Source organism: Schistocerca gregaria, chromosome 1 (assembly GCF_023897955.1).
Source record: "Schistocerca gregaria isolate iqSchGreg1 chromosome 1, iqSchGreg1.2, whole genome shotgun sequence".
In the NCBI taxonomy this organism is placed as follows: Eukaryota; Metazoa; Arthropoda; class Insecta; order Orthoptera; family Acrididae; genus Schistocerca; species Schistocerca gregaria.
In genome coordinates, this window is record NC_064920.1 from 536,822,293 (window position 1) to 536,842,191 (window position 19,899).

At 39.5% G+C, this 19,899-nt stretch overlaps 1 protein-coding gene across 3 annotated transcripts in view; it reads left to right on the forward strand.

The window, feature by feature from the left end:
• Positions 1-19,899, forward strand: part of LOC126355420 (WD repeat-containing protein 35) — a 189,599-nt gene that overhangs the window by 48,486 nt on the left and 121,214 nt on the right. For 2 of the 3 annotated variants that reach the window (XM_050005727.1, XM_050005736.1), the window contains exon 3: positions 12,134-12,300. In XM_050005727.1, coding sequence (XP_049861684.1) covers positions 12,134-12,300 — 167 coding nt within the window. Of the gene's footprint in view, positions 1-12,133; positions 12,301-19,899 lie in introns of those variants that run through there. The other variant, XM_050005742.1, reaches the window with a different exon arrangement.

The following is a 19,899-nucleotide window of genomic DNA, read 5'->3' on the forward strand; positions in this document are numbered from 1 at the left end:
TGCCTGTTATGAATTAAATGTTACACATAGTCTGCACTTATTATAATGCTGAATAGCACCATGGTGCTTATTCATTTCAACTATACATATTTCTATAAATGTTTTTGTTTGATTTTGTTATGCTGTGCTAGTATGTTAATTATGTTAACTATTCATGCAATGTAGTGCATGTAGCTGTATTACTGCTTACGTATGCTACTTTTCATTCAGCACAGGTTGAGATCTGTACTGAGTAGGTTAATTTTGCTTTTATCACCTGTAAGCCACACTTATTTTTTATGGTGTTTGCTGTTATTTTATTCATATATTATTTTTATATATACCAATGATTAAGACTACACTGATCAGCCAAAACATTATGAAGACTGCCCACTGTGATGATGGTGCCATCTGGTGGCTTTGCAGGCACATGACATGGTAACAAAACTTTGTAAGTGGAATGGATGGGGGATCACCCGAGCCAAGATATGAATCAAAAATGGGGAAATCTATTGAGATAAGTGTGCCTGACAAAGGGGAGATTATTATTACACTCCTGGAAATTGAAATAAGAACACCGTGAATTCATTGTCCCAGGAAGGAGAAACTTTATTGACACATTCCTGGGGTCAGATACATCACATGATCACACTGACAGAACCACAGGCACATAGACACAGGCAACAGAGCATGCACAATGTCGGCACTAGTACAGTGTATATCCACCTTTCGCAGCAATTCAGGCTGCTATTCTCCCATGGAGACGATCGTAGAGATGCTGGATGTAGTCCTGTGGAACGGTTTGCCATGCCATTTCCACCTGGCACCTCAGTTGGACCAGCGCTCGTGCTGGACGTGCAGACCGCGTGAGACGACGCTTCATCCAGTCCCAAACATGCTCAATGGGGGACAGATCCGGAGATCTTGCTGGCCAGGGTAGTTGACTTACACCTTCTAGAGCACGTTGGGTGGCACGGGATACATGCGGACGTGCATTTTCCTGTTGGATTAGCAAGTTCCCTTGCCGGTCTAGGAATGGTAGAACGATGGGTTCGATGACGGTTTGGATGTACCATGCACTATTCAGTGTCCCCTCGACGATCACCAGAGGTGTACGGCCAGTGTAGGAGATCGTTCCCTACACCATGATTCCGGGTGTTGGCCCTGTGTGCCTTAGTCGTATGCAGTCCTGATTGTGGCGCTCACCTGCACGGCGCAAAACACGCATACGACAATCATTGGCACCAAGGCAGAAGCGACACTCATCGCTGAAGACAACACGTCTCCATTCGTCCCTCCATTCACTCCTGTCGCGACACCACTGGAGGCGGGCTGCACGATGTTGGGGCGTGAGCGGAAGACGGCCTAACGGTGTGCGGGACCGTAGCCCAGCTTCATGGAGACGGTTGCGAATGGTCCTCGCCGATACCACAGGAGCAACAGTGTCCCTAATTTGCTGGGAAGTGGCGGTGCGGTCCCCTACGGCACTACGTAGGATCCTACGGTCTTGGCGTGCATCCGTGCGTCGCTGCGGTCCGGTCCCAGGTTGACGGGCACGTGCACCTTCCGCCGACCACTGGCGACAACATCGATGTACTGTGGAGACCTCACGCCCCACGTGTTGAGCAATTCGGCGGTACGTCCACCCGGCCTCCTGCATGCCCACTAAATGCCGTCGCTCAAAGTCCGTCAACTGCACATACGGTTCACGTCCACGCTGTCACGGCATGCTACCAGTGTTAAAGACTGCGATGGAGCTCCGTATGCCACGGCAAACTGGCTGACACTGACGGCGGCGGTGCACAAATGCTGCGCAGCTAGCGCCATTCGACGTCAACACCGCGGTTCCTGGTGTGTCCGCTGTGCCGTGCGTGTGATCATTGCTAGTGCAGCCCTCTCGCAGTGTCCGGAGCAAGTATGGTGGGTCTGACACACCGGTGTCAATGTGTTCTTTTTTCCATTTCCAGGAGTGTATGCAGAGACCATGAATGAGTATCACAAAAACATTGAAGCTAATCAAATGTTCATGTGCTACTGTTTTGAACATCTACAGAAAGAGGTAGAAGGACAGTGAAACTATCTGGATGTCCATGACTCTTCACAGAATGTGGGGTTCGGAGGCTTGTGCACTGTGTAAAGTAGGATCAGTGGTGATCCGTGGCATCTCTGCTGAAAGAGCACAGTGCTGGTGCATGCACAAGTGTTTTGAAACATTTCATACATCGTACATTGTTCAGCACAGATCTCCCCAGCAGACCACACCTTCGTGTTCACATGATGACACAGCCACATCATCAGTTACAATTGCAGTGGGCATTGTACCGTTGGGATTCAACATCAGTCAATGGAAACATGTTGGCTCATTGAGTGTATCACATTTTTTCTACATTAGGTTGCTGGTCGTCTCCCCGAATGCAACCTTCGAGCTGAACGACGAATTGAAACGTGCAGCACACCATGGATACAGACTGCCGGGAGCAGCGTTGTCTTAGGGGAGACATTTTCCTTCACATGCATGAGACCTGTGGTAGTAATTGAAGACATGATGACAGCTGCAAACTACCTGACTCCCTTTAGGATTGATGTCTTCCCCCTACAGCTATGTCATTTTTCACCATTGTAACTGGTAATGTCTCAGAGCCAGAAGCATGCTACAGTGGTCTGAGGAACTTTATAGTGAACTCACATTGATGTCTTGGTGACTACATTCACCTAATTTAAATCCTATGGAATCCATCTAGCTCTCTATTGGGTACCATTACCCCCCCCCCCCCCCCTACACACACACACACACACACACAAATGAATGACCTGTTATTTACATGCGTAACATGACCTGTGCGTAGACATCTAATGCCATATACCGCTACAAATGTACCAACAAACTGTCGGACCCCTGATTGCAGCATCAGTGATGTATTTCATTCCAAAGATGGACATCAAGCTGTTAAGTGGGTTGATATAATGTTTAGGCTCATCAGTGTGTTTCTATGCAGCATCACGTTTGTATGTGCCATTCCATCTGGCATTGAACACATGTATCCTTGTGAATAGTCACACTGAGAATGTTGTGAGTACTGTGAAAATAGTTTTAAATTATGTGTATCTTCTGTAAACTTTTCTCACTTTTATTGTAAATTGCTTTGTTTGTCTTCAGTTAATGCTGTTTGTAAGTCATACATAATCTGTATGATGACACTGCAGAGCATCATGCCCACTTTTGCTATGCCATCTGGTGCTCACAATTTGTGTGCTTGTAAAATGGTCAGTAATCTTTATCAATCTGCTCTTGTTTGTTACCATTAAAACATGGAACTATTATGTCCACTGGTTACTTGAAGTTCCAGCGTATGTTTCTTCTTATGACTGTATTGGTTTTATTTGTATGTCAACGTTGGTTTTGTAACCCATTTTTATTTCATATGTAGTTATATGATTTATTTTAAATGTTGATGGCAAGCACCGAAATGCATAATATTGGAAATAAATTCCATTTGCATTCAGTTAATGACTTTTGCGTCAGCGTCCCATCCAGCATTTTGCAGCTCGGCCATATATCTCCTTCATTATTTTGACATGGATCTGTTACTAAAACAAAAGTCTAAGACACAGAAAATTAAACAGTGTAAGCCCAGTATCAGGCCACATTATGCATATTTGCATTTCCAGCTATTAGGTCATTAGTTGAGCTCATAGTTTGAATTTGGCTTCAGTCACACACTTAGTAGTTGTCAGCTGGAAGGAATCCCTACTTTAATAATTGCGTTTGATTCTCCCCACTCTCACTTTGATTCAGTTGATAAATTTCCATGCTTACCTTCTCCACCCATCCTGGGAGCCTTTCTTGAGGTGGGATGTATCCCTGGGTGTTTTCCAAGTGTACAGCTCATTTTTACTCCCTTGCTGTTTTGAGGATGGTGGTGATTTCACTGGTGGTACTTGTAAAGCTCTTTTTTAGTTTTGAGTATTGCAGTTTGTTTCCTGTAGAGAAAATTATGTGAGAAGGTGCATGCTTCGTGTATTCCACATCTGCTGTGACCTCTCTACAGATATCTGTTGGTGTTATTTTGGCTGATATATATAAGCTATTTATGGGGTGGGTCATAGGCAGCCTCTTACATTATAGCAGCTGCAGTTCAAGCCCATGTCTACCTCCAGACCAGGATGCATATTCTGCCACTTAGTTGCTTAATAACAGACTAATAATGCCTACCATGTAAGGGTGTGTTTCTCATGTTCTGCTTTCCAGTATTTTTCAGAGGTTGTTACGTGTGACAACTTTTTCTTCTGTTCTGACAGTGTGATCTGCGAAATAGGAGTTGTCAATGATGACTCCATACTGCGAGGATTGTTGCATGGCTCCAGGCCTATTCCATTATGGTTGACCTTAAACTTTTGATATCCTTCTGTGTTTTAAGATGAAATACTCATGTTTGAGGTGTGGCTGGATTTGGTAGTATGAGTTGTTACATAATTAATTTTTTGTTTGTTTGCAAGGGCATACTTGCAATCCCAGTACACACTGAATTCCTCATGCCACAGTACCATAATAGACCATGAGAGAATCCAGAACAGAATGGCAGTGGCCAGTGATAAGGTGGAGATGGGCTGTGTCACTTTGGCATGTTAATAGTCATCCAAACAAACATTATTATTATTATTATTATTATTTATTTTTTGTTTGCCCTAATAACAACAATTTCAGTATGAAATTATGGGTTTCAGCTGTCAGTGACCGTTTTTAGATCATAAGACAGATGCCATGGTTCTCTCCCATCACTGAAGAAACCTTAATGCAGACAACCAGTGATATATGAAGCCAGTAATTTTGTGATTGTGCCACAGAATTAATTATTTTAAAAAATCAATCATTTTTTTCACGTTTTATTGAGGTGATACATTAAACGCTATTACTACTCCCCATAATTGTTTAGACTCACAGTATGTATCCAAAGTATTGAGAGCAGTGGCGACATTACTTTCATCCTCTTCATAAGATATTTCGACAACAATCACTATGGTGTTTGCATAAATGAAAGGCTGAATTGTAGTTTCAATGGAAAAATTATCATTGTGTATATCAAATAAAAGAAATGCTAATGCACTGTCCTGAGGAATACCATCCCACTATAGTATCCATCTATTGTTTCTTCACTGAAATTGGTGCACCGTTTCACATGGTGGCATAACAGCCATTCTGTCATGGGGCTTGTCAGTTCACTGAGGTGGCACAAATGAAGTGTGTTTGCTGTCCATCATCTACATCAGTGTGTCACCAACATCTGTGTCTGCGTCTAGTGTGCAATTCATGAATAAGTGCCTGGAAGAGGGTTCATCGAACCATCTTCAAGCTGTTTTTCTACAGTTCCACTCTCGAACAGTGTGCAGGAAAAACAAACGTTAAAATCTCTCCGTGTGAGCTCTGATTTGTCTTATTTTATAATGATGATTGTTCCTCCCTATGTAGTTGGGCACCAACAAAATATTTTCACACACTCAAGAGATAGTTGGTGATTGAAATTTCATGAGAAAATCCTGCCACAATGAAAAATGCCTTTTTTAAAAAGATTGTTACCCAGATTCGCATATCATAGCCATGGCACCCCCACCCCTATTTTTGTGATAGTACAAAATGAGCACCCAATTTATTCAATGTCTGTGTTATCCTGTAACCAAAATTTAACTGATTCCGTTTGGTACTCATGTGGATGACTTTTAATAATTTAGGACCTGTTGCCAATTTTTGCATCACACAGATATCTTGTCTAAATCATTTTTCAATTTTTTTTGATCATCTGATGACTAAATGACAGCATAATCTGCAAACAATATTAAGAGGGCCTCAGATTGTCTGCAAAATTGTTTATGTAGATCAGGAACAGCAGAGGGCCTATAACACTTCCGTGGAGAATGCCAGATATCATTTCTGTTTTACTCAACGGTTTTCTGTCAGTTACCTTTCTGACAGGATGTCACGAGTCCAGTTGTACAACTGAGATGATAGTCCATAGGCAAGTAGGTTGATTAGAAATTTCTTATGGAGAACAGTGTCAAAGGCCTTCCGGGAATCTAGAAATATGGAATTAATTTGACAGACCCTGTTGGTAGTACTCATTACTTCGTGACAATAAAGAGCTAGTTGTGTTTCACAAGAACAACATTTTTGAATCCATAGTGGTTGTTTGTCAATAAATTGATTTCTTTGTGGTAACTCATAATGTTGGAACACAATATATGTTTCAAAATTGTTCTAAAAATTGGTGTTAGCAATATGGGTCTGTAATTAAGCAGATTACTGCTATTTCCTTTCTTGGGTATTGGTGTGACTTGAGCAAATTTCCAGTCTTTAGGTATGGACCTTTCTATGAGTGAGAGATTGTACGTGATTGCTAAGTATGGAGCTATTGTATCAGCATACTCAGAAAGGAACCTGGCTGGCGTACAGTCTGGATCAGAGGTATTGCCTTTTTTAATTGATTTAAGCTTCTTTGCTACACTGAGGAAATCTAATTCTAAGTTATTTGTGTTGGCAATCCTTTTGGATCTGAATTCTGAAATAATTACTTCATCTTCTTTGTTGAAGGAATTTAGGAAAACTCTGTTTGATAACTCGGCGTTAGTGGCACTGTCATCCATGTCATCACCATTGTTATTGTACAGTGAAAATATTGATTGTGTCTTTCTGCTAGTGTAGTTTACATTTTTGGACTTTCTGCTAGATTGCAAGATAGAGTTTCATTATGGACACTAATAAAAGTATCTCACATTGAAGTTCTTACTAAATTTTGAATGCCTGTAAAACTTAACAAATCTCAGGGTTTTGTGTTCTTTGAAATTTGGCATCCTTTTTTCATTGCTTTTGCAACAGTGTTCTGACATGTTTTGAGTACCATGGGGGATCAGTACCCTCTCTTATTAGATTATCAATTGTCCTCAATACTATTTCTTTGAATTTAAACCACATCTGGTCTACACTTACACAGTCACAACCAGCTCAAGTTGCAGTTCTGCAAAATGACCAGCTTTGTTCCTGCAAGCATATTTGTCCATATTTAAAAGTACCTACTTTTACAATAGATATTTGCAGTTATGCTCCTGTCATTGTAGGCTATTCCTATGACCCTATTGTGAGGGAAATAAATGTGTAATGACACACTATCTGTTATCAGGCAACCTTAAATAAAATATTCAATCACATGTTGCCATATCACTGACACGTCGCAGGTGTGCTATCTCTCTACACCATTACGTTCTGCAAGCTCATTCTTTGTACAGTAATCAAGACATTTCTACATCTACACCTAGACTCTGTTTTCTGTCCTGTAGGTAGAACACAGTTTAGGATAACTTCCACTGGTGGTGGTGTAGAGACAAGCTGAATGAAACATTGTGAAAGTTCTGTGACAAGCTAGGCTGTGACTTCCTGGACTTGTGCCATAGGGTTGTGAAATGTAGGTTCCCCCTAAATGGGTCAGGAGTGCACTACACATCAGAGGCTGCTAATCAGATAATTGACTATGTGGGGTACCCACAAAGGTTATTTTAGATTGGGCGACTCTCCATCTAATCCAGATAACAAGAGCTGCAGGAAATCCAGAACTATCAGTATAAGATCAAAAGAAATGCCTCCCACATGTGAGAGTATTAAAATCCTAGTGGTAAATTGCCGAATCATTTGCAACAAAGTGCCAGAGTTTGAAGCATTCATGAAAAGCAGTGGAGCTCGCATAATACTAGGCGCAGAAAGCTGGTTGGAATCTGAAATTGATAGCAGTGAGATTTTTATGGAAAATTTAAGTGTATAGTGAAAGGATAGGCAAATAGGAAATGGAGGTTTTGTATTTGTTGCAGTAGACAAGTAACTCAAATTTACTGAAGTAGAAATTGAAGCAGCTTGTGAGATTGTTTGGGCAAGACTCAGTATCAGGGGTAGGCATAAAATGATAATTGGCTCCTATTGGCACCTTCTATCACCCACCAGACTCATCTCCTGATGCAATTGAAAACTTCAGAGAAAACCTCAGTTCAAATGTACATAAGCTCCCCAGTCATACTGCAACATTGGTGGAGACTTCAATCATCCAACAATTAATTGGGAAAATTACAGTTTTTTTAGCAGTGGGCATGATAAGACATCCTGTGAACCTTTACTAAATACCTTCTCTGAAAACTATCTAGAACAGATAGTTAGGAATCCCCCTCATGATGGAAATATATTGGCTCTAGTGGCAACAAATAGACCTGACGTCCTTGAGGATATCCACATTAAAACTGGTATCAGTGACCATGATGCCGTTGTGGCAACAGTGATTACTAAAGTACAAAGGGCAACTAAAACAATCAGAAAGATATATATGTACAATAAACTAGGTAAAAACGCAGTATGGACATATATCAATGAGAAACTTGAAACTTACAGCACAGGGCAGGAGCATGTAGCGGAACTGTGGCTCTTATGTTTAAAAGAATAGTTGACCATGCACCGGATAGATACATACTATGTAGAACAGTTCATAATGGTAGGGAACTTTAATTATATACAGTCACTGTAAAGAAACTGCCAGCCGCAGTGGTCTCACGGTTAAGGCGCTCAGTCCGGAACCGCGCGGCTGCTATGGTCGCAGGTTCGAATCCTGCCTCAGGCTTGGATTTGTGTGCTGTCCTTAGGTTAGTTAGGTTTAAGTAGTTCTAAGTTCTAGGGGACTGATGACCACAGATGTTAAGTCCCATAGTGCTCAGAGCCATTTTTTTTTGTAAAGAAACTTCTAAAGAAACAGAGATTACTGCATAATAGGTGTGAATCAAAGCATAGGGCTACAGATAGAGAGATGCTGAATGTAACACATTTGGCTGTCAAGCGAGCAATGTGAGAAGCTTTCAATGACTAGCATAGCAGAATATTATCAAGTGACCTTTCACAGAATCCAAAGATATTCTGGTCCTATGTAAAGGCTGTTAGTGTCACCAAAGTCAGTTTCCAGTTCCTAGCAAATGAGACAGGAACTAAAATTCAGGGTAGTAAGACAAAAGCTGAAATGCTGAACTCTGTTTTCCAGTGTTCCTTTGCAAAGGAAAACCCAGGAGATAGCCCCAATTTAATCTTTGTACCACTGAAAAGATAAATGAAATAAGTATTAGTGTCAGTGGTGTAGAAAAAGCTCCAGGGCCGGAAGGTATCTCTGTCAGATTCTATTCTGAATTTGCAGCTGAGTTACCCCTTCTTCTAACTACAATCCTTCACAGATCCCTCAAGCAAAATACCACACCCAGTTCTTGCAAAAAGACACAGGTCACAACTGTCTACAATAACAGTAGTAAAAGTGATCCACAAAATTACCATCCTATCTCCTTGACATAGATTTGTTGTAGAATCTGAGAACATATTCTGAGCTCAAACATAATGAAGTATCTCAAATAGAATAACCGCCTTAATGCCAGCCAGCATGTATTTCAAAAACATTGGTCATGTGATAGCCAATTCACAGTTTTCTCACATGACGTGCTGAAAACTTTGGATCAAGGCAGCCAGGTAGATGCAATGGTGTTTTTTTCCCCCCCCCTCCAAAAACGCATTTTACACTGTACCGCCCATACAATTATTGTCAAAAGTACATTCGTATGCAGTATCAAGTCAAATTTATGACTGGACTGAGGACTTTCTGATAGGGAGGATGCATCATGTTATCTGGAATGAAAAGTCATCAACAGATGTATAAGTAACTTTGGGTGTGCCCCAGAGAAGTGTGTTGGGACCTGTGCAGTTGTTAGTGTATATAAATGACCTTGCAGAGAATATTAATAGGAAAATCAGCCTTTTAGCTGATGATACAGTTATCTATGATGAAGTATTATCTGAAAGAAGCTGCATAAATATTCTGTCAGATCTTGATAAGATTTCAAACTGATGTAGAGATTGGCAACTTGCTTTAAATGTTCAGACATTTAAAATTTTGCGCTTCACAAAATGAAAAAAAGCATAATATTGTATGACTATAACATCAATGAGTGACTGTTGGAATCGGCCAACACATTTTAATACCTGGGTGTAACACTTTGTAGGGATAAGAAATGGAATGATCACATAGGTTCTGTCATGGGTAAAGCAGGTTCATTGGTAGAATACTTGGGAAGTGCAATTAATTTACAGAGGAGATTGCTTACAACAGAGACTGAAGGAACTGAACTGGAGGACTCTTGAAGGTAGACGTAAACTATTCCAAGAAAGTCTATTAACAAAGTTTCAAGAACTGACTTTAAATGATTACTCCAGGAATATACAACTCCATACCTATCGCTGACACAGGGATCGTGAAGATAAGATTGGAATAATTACTGCATACACAGAGGCATTCAAATTATCATTCTTCCCATGTTCCATTTGTGAATGGAACAGGAAGAAACTCTTAGTAACTGATGCTGTGGGGCATACCCTCTGCCATGCATCTCATGATGGTTTGCAGAGTTTAGTTGTAGATGCAGATGTAGAACGTGCAGTTCCAGAAGTAAATGTGAATGGATAACCAGATCCAGTCCAGAGTGTAGCAAAGTCATGTTAAGTGTATACAACAATCCAGGGACTAATCCAAGTCACAAACATAAACCAGGCAGTCAAGACTCTGCTGTTCAATGACGTATAACTAAAGGCTGCAGAGACTAGTGAGAGAATGACTATCTAGAAGCAAGCCATAGTTTTTCTTGGTAAGTGCTCATCATGGCCACACCAACTGGTGTGCTTACTATGGCTGTAACCTAGAGCCTGAGTATGTCTGATGTATTCCCCCTACCAGCTGTGTTGGATACTAAACTCTGCAAGCCATCGTATGATGTGTGTGGAGGGTACTATTAGTGTGTGGCAGAAGACACTTCTGGTACCACTATAATTTCCCTCTTTTCTTTGTTCCAATCATACATAGTGTTTTTAAGCTTTCATATGAGCTCCAATTTTTCCAGTTTTTCTTGTCATGCTCATTTTGTGAGGTGGCTGTGGGAGAAAGTAACTTATCTACTTCTTGTTGAAATGCACACTCTTTGAATTTTAAAATGCCTCTTTTTGCCCTTACTAAAGAAACCAGTGATGAAATATGCCACCCCACTTTGGATCTTGTCTCTCCCTCCTTTTAGTCCTAGCTGGTAACACCATCAGACTGATGAGCAGTACTCAAGACTCAGTTGAAGAAGTGTTTTGTAACCTACTTCTTTTATGGTTGAATCACATTTCCTTATATGATTCTTCCATTGAGTTTCAGCCAAGCAACTGATTTCCTACAACTACTTTTGTGTGGTCATTCCACTTTAGATCACACAGGACTATTACTCTTAAGTACTTTGCAGTTGCTACTGCCTTCAGTGATTTATCACCAATAGTGTGATTAAATAGCAATGGCTCTCTCTACCTTTTTATATTCAGTAAGGGGCATTTATTTCTATTCAGAGTTTACTGGCAGTCCCTACAGGTTGTTCTATATTTTACTACAGTATTCTCATTTTGAAACCTTGCTGTGATAATAGACTTGTCCATGAACAGTGTATGTAATATTTGTACAAAAATAAACAAACATTTGTGGAGCCGATAGTTTCCTAGTAACCAAGAAATAAAGGATCGACTGGTGATTTAACGAGTGCTACTTTTGATCACTGTAGTATAACAAAATTTTCATATATTTTGGGATGTATTTTAATTTACTTTGGCCCTTATTGTAAAAAAGACCCATGTTACTGAAATGAAATAAAAGTTTTAGTTTTTATCATGATCCTTGTTTACACATTTTAAAAGGAGAAGTACATCTACCTCTGTGTGTGTGTTGCTCTCTTTATTCACAAACTTTAGTACATTACATTGTAACATTTTTCCAATAATAGTTTGAGGCATATGGAGTAAATAATAATTTACATCACTGACATGCAGATTTTCACCAGTGATGAAAATGAATTTGTAGTCTTGTTTATGGTTTAAATCTGGTTATTTTTCTAAGAGAAATTACAGAATCCTACTCAAAACCAGTTTCATCCATTCTCCAGGTAATCATCTTACTTAGTTACACAGAGGTAAATAGTAGTTTTTGAGAAATGTATCAAACCTCAGTTTTTTTCTTGTGACACAAGAGGCTTTTTATGAGTATCATTTTATTTGAGAATTCATTTATAATGTTTTTAGGGAAGGATGGAAAACTGAAAGGGCTAGCAGCACCTTCAAACTTGTCTATGAATCAAACTCTGGAAGGCCATAGTGGACAAATACAAGTTATTACATGGAATGAGATTCATCAGAAGCTAACAACAAGTGATCAATATGGACTCATCATTGTGTGGACACTATACAAAGTAAGTTGTGTATGACACATCATCAATATGTGAACACTCTTCTAAATTTCACTACAAAATAGAGGTTGTATTTAATTGTAATATTTTGCTTTGTGAGAAACAGTTTTTATTCTCTGTCTTACTTAAGGGAAGATGTTCATTTTGCCTTTTACAATCATGAATACATTTTGTAATGAGGGTGAGGATGAGGATGATTCATTTTCTCTTCTGAAGATCATATACAGAAATGAGATAATGATTTGTGTGGGTTACAAGTAATGTGGGATAGGCAGTTCAAAAATTTAATATGCATTAGAACAATGTTAAAATGACTAATAATAGATAATTATTCAAGTTTGAGAAACTGGCTTGATTTTCAAACCAGTGTACAGCTTTTAAATTTTGATTCTGTGAGCAGAATCCACCATGGAAGCTAAAAGAATGCTGTACTTGGCACATGATAAAGACGCCTTTCCACTATCAACAAAGTTTCATTTGCTTCACAGACTGTGCTTTGACTTTTAAAAAATTGACCAGTTGCAAGCAGCAAGCAGAACTTGTACGCTGAGGGTTCCATACAAACTTAATTATGTATATAGATAGTTTATCTATCCCATTTATCTAGAATTTGGACCATTTTTGCCTGTTATTGACATTGATACTGGCAAGACATTGGTCCCAGGAGTCCCAAGACTTTTGAGAATGTTTTAATTTTTAAGGTGGATAACAAATTACAAAAGAAATTTTTTCATGTGGTACAATTGCAAATTAACAGTTTTCTGCTTTTTTTTCCCTTTACTTGTACTGCAAATCCATGCTTCTTGCCAAATTTCATTACTCTAGATCAACAGGAAGTACCCTACAGGTTGTAATTCCTGAGAAAATGGGTTTTTAACAGCTGGACAGACAGACAGACAGACTGACTGACTGACAGACAGATAGACAGAAAAAAGGACAGAAGGACAACAAAGTGATCCTGTAAGGGTTCCATTTTCACTGATTGAGTTATGGAATCCTAAAAATATATGTTTTGGTGCTCAGGCCACCACTAAATAAAACCTTGGTCAACATGTCTGTCACTACTGTGGGGGAAGATAGTACTGTGATACCAACATTATTCTGGGATATTTTAAGTGTGCTCAAGGCATGGATTGTTGCATGACCTTCAGCTGATCCACAGCAGCAAACTACCATTTCCTTTCAAAATTGTCAATTGGAAAAGAGGATAAAATACTGACAACAGCTTTATCTTCTCTTGGACCATAGCCAATTGTGAGAAACACACAGTCAAGCCAATTAGTCTCTAACAACAAATACAGACCAATCATAAAATGACAACATTGTGATGAAGCCAGAGTACATACCGTTTGAAATGAGCTTCAAAAAAGTGAATAAGAAACACTTCAGTGAGTACCTGCTAATAGAGATACCGAGGATACCAATAAATCACAAGGAATATAAAACTTAACTTACCTAATCAAGTGAGTTTTGAGGAAATAGATACCATGAGAGTGTAGGACAGAACGTATTAGAGGACTGGTTGAGACAACTGAACTACATTGTGGGTGAATCGGGGCAGTGAGGAGGTGTTGTATCCTATGTGACGAGCAAATTTTTGAGAACCTGATGGAGTGGAATTGGTGATTGTTGTCAGTAACTATGATTCAGGGCCAGGCCATCAATTGCAAAAATCTGTGATAGTGCACAGGTTGTAGAGTATGCTGTTGCTGACGTCACTGTACTGATAAACAAGAATTTTGAGAAAGCCTGCATTACTACGAGCCAAACAGAATTACTGTAGAGGCCAAAATTGATTTGTAACCACTCGATAGTTTGGTTGTTTTTGGCCAGGTAGAGAATATCTGCTTTTTGTCCGAACACCATTGGCACCCCTTGATGACATGCTCATTGCCCTTGTCAATAGCTGGCTCATACACATGATACTGTGTTACCACTTTTGTTCACCATATTCCCCAGGGTCCACTATGCAGAGCCCGGGGGAATGACCACATGGTGAGTGTCCTGTATTGCCTTGGACCAAGGTCCACAAACAAAAACATGGTAAGGTAATGATGCCCAAGCCATGTTTTAAAAGAAGCTATGTAATCCTGAAATTGAACAGGAACGAGATCAACCTCATGACTGGACTGATTACCATCCATGGGGACTTCAAAAAACACCTGCACACAATGGGTATAATGGAAGAGGACCCTAAATGTAGGATCTTTGATGGGGGTGAAGAAACTGCATCACACCTAATCTTCAAATGCATGACATTGGAGAGTAAAAGATACAGAATCTTCGGGACAACTAGACCTGAAGAAATCGTGTCTAACAGAAAACTAGTAGAGGGACTCCTTGTACTATTTAAGGGCACTGGTTGGCTTTACTAGATATACAATGAGCGATACCGCACAATAAACCTAGTTTCGATGCGGCCAGTGGTGGGTCAGACCTAAGCTGTTTTAGCTGTCCTGTTAAAATCAATCAATCAATCAAATCCTGTATTGCCAGGAGGATGGTGACAGATAATCTGTGCTTCAACAAAAAGTGACCCTTTACTGCCATTGTCATAGGAAAAGACACACACTGAGGGTAACCACATTGCACCCCTGTCTTGAGGCGTTGGACCAGATGCTGTTTCTGGCATCACTGCTGCTACGGAGAGTGGAAGATCTGTGAGGTCATGGCACACAGCCTGGTATAACTGAAAACACACATCATCTTCTTTATTGAAATCTTGGACACATGGGGGGGGATTCAATAGTGAGTGTGTGTTTAGATGTTTACTCATGGGCTTATGTAAAAAATGAGTATGAACTAAAGAGCAGTGTGCAGTGTTGAGGCTTTTTCATTGTTTGGTTTGACAGGGCTGATCTAAGTCCGAACAGTGCAAGTAATGGCTTATGATCTGGTACTAGATGAAATTTTGTTCCATACAAGTACCTTTGGTATAAGTAATCACTACTGCCTGCTTTTCAATTTGGTTATGGTTGATTTGGGCAGTCTTGTAAATGTATCTGATTGGTTGTTCTGAACCACCGTTATCTTTTATTTATATAAGAAAACTGCTCCCATACCATGCTGAGTTGCATCACAGTGCTAGAACTGGAAGTTTCCCCGAAGAGTAAGGAATGAGAAATGGTGCATAGTTGAGCTTCATTTTAAGCCATGGGAAAGTCCCCTCACATTGTGGGGACCACATAAAAGCTACCACTTTCTTCCACAAATGTTCAGTGGCTTGGCAATCTGAGGCACATTCTAGAGGAACTACTTACAATAATCAACTTTCCCAAGAATAGCATGCACTTCTTTTTGATTTTTGAGTCATGGCATCTCCTCATTGTCACTTGCATATGTCTCTTGCTGGGGTGGATTCCATGCTTTTCCATTATAAATCCGTAGTACTGAATGAATTTTTGGGAAAATTTACACTTTTTAAAATTCATGTCCAATCCAGTCTACTGCAATATCTGAAATATCTGCATTAAGTTGTCCATGCATTGTCACATATTTTCTCCTGCAGTGTCATATGCATGGTGATACACTGCTAATCAGCTGCTCTAGCAAACTCTGAGAAACTGATGGTGTGCAGACAGTGCCAAAAGACAGACGTAGGTATATATGTAGGCCAAATGGCATATTCAAGACCAGATATTCCTGAGAATCCTCATCTAGTGGCTACTGGAGGTACACATCAGCAAGGTCAGTTTTGGAGAAACATGTACTTTCGTTAAGACAGGAAAATAAATATTTCAGACGTGGTATAGGGAATACATCCGCAACAATTTGGGAATTATTAGCTTTCAAAAACCGACACAACTGGAACGAACAATTTGGTTTCTTAACTATGGTCCATACACTAGCCGAGATGGGAATGATGACATTTTGATCCTATCAGTCTTGATGGAATCACATAACATGTATGGAATCAGGCAAGCATTCGTGAGATGTGGTGCCATCTATGATGGCATGTTAATATGTTCTTCTTTGTTCATTGCACACCCTGATCCCGGGGAGAACACATCTGCAGAATGAGCACTGAGGTTTGCCAGGTCCTGATGACACATGTTTCGTGCAAATACACCCACGTTTTCCGGTGTAGAAAAACCTGAATTCTTTGAATTGATGGATTCTGAAAATGTTTTATACTTCAACATCCTTTATAACCAAGACAGATGTATCTGTGACAACCCCACTATAAGATGCTTGCATTCAAAACAGGCCTACAACCAGGATGCTGTGGCTGCCAAAGATGTTGCAGTTCTAGGATTTATTTCTAATGGAGGAGATCTGAGCAACCAATTGTACCAATTGATGATCAGTGACACTGAGACACATGTGTCCACATGGAATGTGACTTTGCTCTGACCTTTTGACAGCTCACTCATTAATTTGAGCAGATTACCCTAGCCTGATGACACTGTATTGCAAACTAGTAGACCTAGACATTCTCTCTCTCTCTCTCGTTTTCTTCGTCTTCTTTGCTGTTCAGACACTTCTAATATGACCTGATATGCCACCCTGAAAACACACAGCATTTAGAATTGCGCACTGCTGTTGCAGATGTTTAATAAAACACAGGGGGCATGACATATGGTAACCCTGCCACTTCCAGTGTGCAGGAGATGATGCTGAGGAGGAAGAAAAGAACTTGTAGGAAACTGAGACCACGCTGCCTTGTGTACTGTACTTTCTGCTTGTCATGAAAAACTTGTGATCAGAGAGGTTCTTTGATGAATGAGTCACTGCAGTCCTACACAACATCTCTGCGTCTACCAGTGTTGACTGGTGATATGCCTACTGTGATGCAACACTCGAGGCAGAACTTCATAGTCCTATAGAAAAAGCTTTTCTATAGCGTGCACATCTTCAAACTTAAGTGCTATTTAAAGGATGGTGTTGAGGAGGTGTCATTCATCCATAGTGTTGGTGTTTGCACCTTTTTATCTGTTGCTAATCTGATTGTTCCACCACATAACATAGAATCAGTGTAGATTTGTTTGCAGCTTGTTGTCATTGTGAATTTGCAACCATGGCTTATACCCTGCAATTCTGCCTCCCACTCCTTGTACAACTGATTGGATTCCTTGTGGCACTGCTTAAAAGCTAGTGTCGCCGGAACTACATGGATTTTCTAGATATGATATTCCATCAATACTTCACAGGTGCAATAAAATTGCAATTCTCAAGTTTCTTTAAGGGACATGACTTTTGAAGGAATTGAACCACCCCCCCCTTCAAAGCATTGAAATGTTGGTGCAATTGCTGAAGATACAAATTCCTCACTAAATGAAGGAAATGTCAGAATCACTGGCAAGGCATCTTTCAGAGCAGCCAGTTATTGTTGCAGGGCATCCAACTAGTCCCTTCTTTGCTGATGGAGTTCGAGGAGCTGATGCTCCAAGGTAGCTGCACTCAGGTTTGAAATTCTCATCAGCAATTGTTATGAACTGCGAAGTCCTCAGGAATAAATTAATTTACACTGAGCATACAAGCACAGGTACACAGAGCAGTTCATACCATATTCTTCCAAGCTGTCATACAATGCCAAACACAAGTTGTCATACGAAATCACAAGATACTGGTGGCCTTAAACTGAGAAGAGCTTCCATTGACACAGGAAATCTGAGGGGTGTATTTAAGGCCATAGCTCAGACAGTGATTGTCATTGAGATCTTGCAGACAAATGGGGTGATAGACATGCTGCTGGTGTTGAGGCAGCAAGTTTTCCTTCTTATCATTATGTCTTGTGGCTGCCTGCTCATGTTGTATCTTTGGCAAGTTCCACATTGGAACTAGAGTGGGACACAGTATTGAGCATGCTAGTCTGCCTCTCCATATCAGCATCATTGTCAGATATAGGAGCTATACAGCCATGCTTCACAACTTTGCTTAAGATTCAACCTCTGTTACTTATTAGCTCTTTTCCATACTTAACGGAGGCCTTATTGTGTATCATATTGGATTGTCAGCTACAGGAAAAAGAATACAGTCATGAAGGGATAAAGTTGTGGTTTGAGTTCTGCTCCAGCATGCAAGTTTGTTTTCTCAAGAAGTTTCAGTATTAGTACATTTTACTCAAAAAGCATATTAAATGTACACTTTATCCTATATATCCTACAAACGATCCACTGTGCAACTGTGATGACCAGACATTATTCTCTAATCAGTCAGAGAGCAGCATCAAAAGATGAGTACACCAAGTCTTTAAATATAGCAGTCACATGTGCCAAATTTATTTGCTCATTATAAGTACATACCAAGTTATGTAAACTGTGACATTAAGAAGAATTTACATTCATATGTTCTTAAATGCCAGGATCTAATATTAGTTATAATATTGCTGATTTCTGCATTGTGTTTATATGCATTTTTTTAAAATATGTTTTCCTGTGGACAAATAAGTCATCACTTAAAAGGGTTCTGTTTTTATAATTACTGTCTTCCATACCTACTGTAGTGAACTTCTAAATAGGCATGTTAGGGTAAGCAAATGACTGCAGTAAATAGAAAATTAAATCTTTTTTATCACTTATGTAGAATTATCCTGATGTGTGGGTTATACCAGAGATGAAGAATCATATGCTTATTACTACATTATGGAATGTGTTCTAGAGCTAAGCATTTCAGTTGTATAGATCATATTTACAACTAAATCTGCATATTGTCATCTGATTCATAGATTGGGATTTTCAAGTATGAGTTAAGTCCAGCTGATCAAACAAAACTGCTTACTAGTCATTTGGTTAACATGAGGATGAGAATTCAGAGATGGAGTACACTAAGCTTTATCTTTGTCTCTCTGATCACTAGTAGTGCAAACATATTGCTGTGTTTCCAAATGTTTCACCATTCTTGTTGTTCACTAATAAGGAATTACCTTTCTTTTCAGCCTGAGAGTCTGTATTATCTATTAACAAATCAATGATATCTACCCCATTTTGTCTCACTGTTGTTTTATGTTTATGCTTTATGTAACATTAATATGCAGACATTTACAGATGCAACTTTAAAAGTTAAATTTCTAGGAGAAGTTCCTGAACCTCTCAAAATTAACACACAAGCCCAGCAAGACAATGGTCAGTCACCAATTCTCTTCAGTCTGGTCTTAGACAAGGTCATGAGAAAGTGGGTTAAATGTAAAAAGGATCCATCTAGCACAAGGAAGAGGAAAATTCAAGGTGAAATGTCTCACTTTTGGTGACAATATTGTAATAATTTTGAAGGAAAAAAGGGATGCAAAGATAATGAAGGAAACACTTTGCAAAAATGCAGCTAAAACCGAATTACAAATATCATGTTAAGAAGTCAAAAGATTTGACGAGTTTAAGTATTTGGGAAGTTGGATACGATCAGATGGGTTAAATAACCCCGCAAGTAAAGAAAGATAAAAGAAAATGGAATTAGCATACAAACTCACCCAAAATCAATGTAATGAAAGATCAGAATTGTTCCAGGTGAAAAATAAACATATGAAACAGTAATTAAATCACAGGTGCTATACAGATCTGAATGCCTAACACTGAATGAAAGAGGTGAATAAGAACTGGAAAGCAAGAAAGAAAATACTCAGAAATATTTTAGGACCACAAAAGAACAAAGATAACAACTGGACGA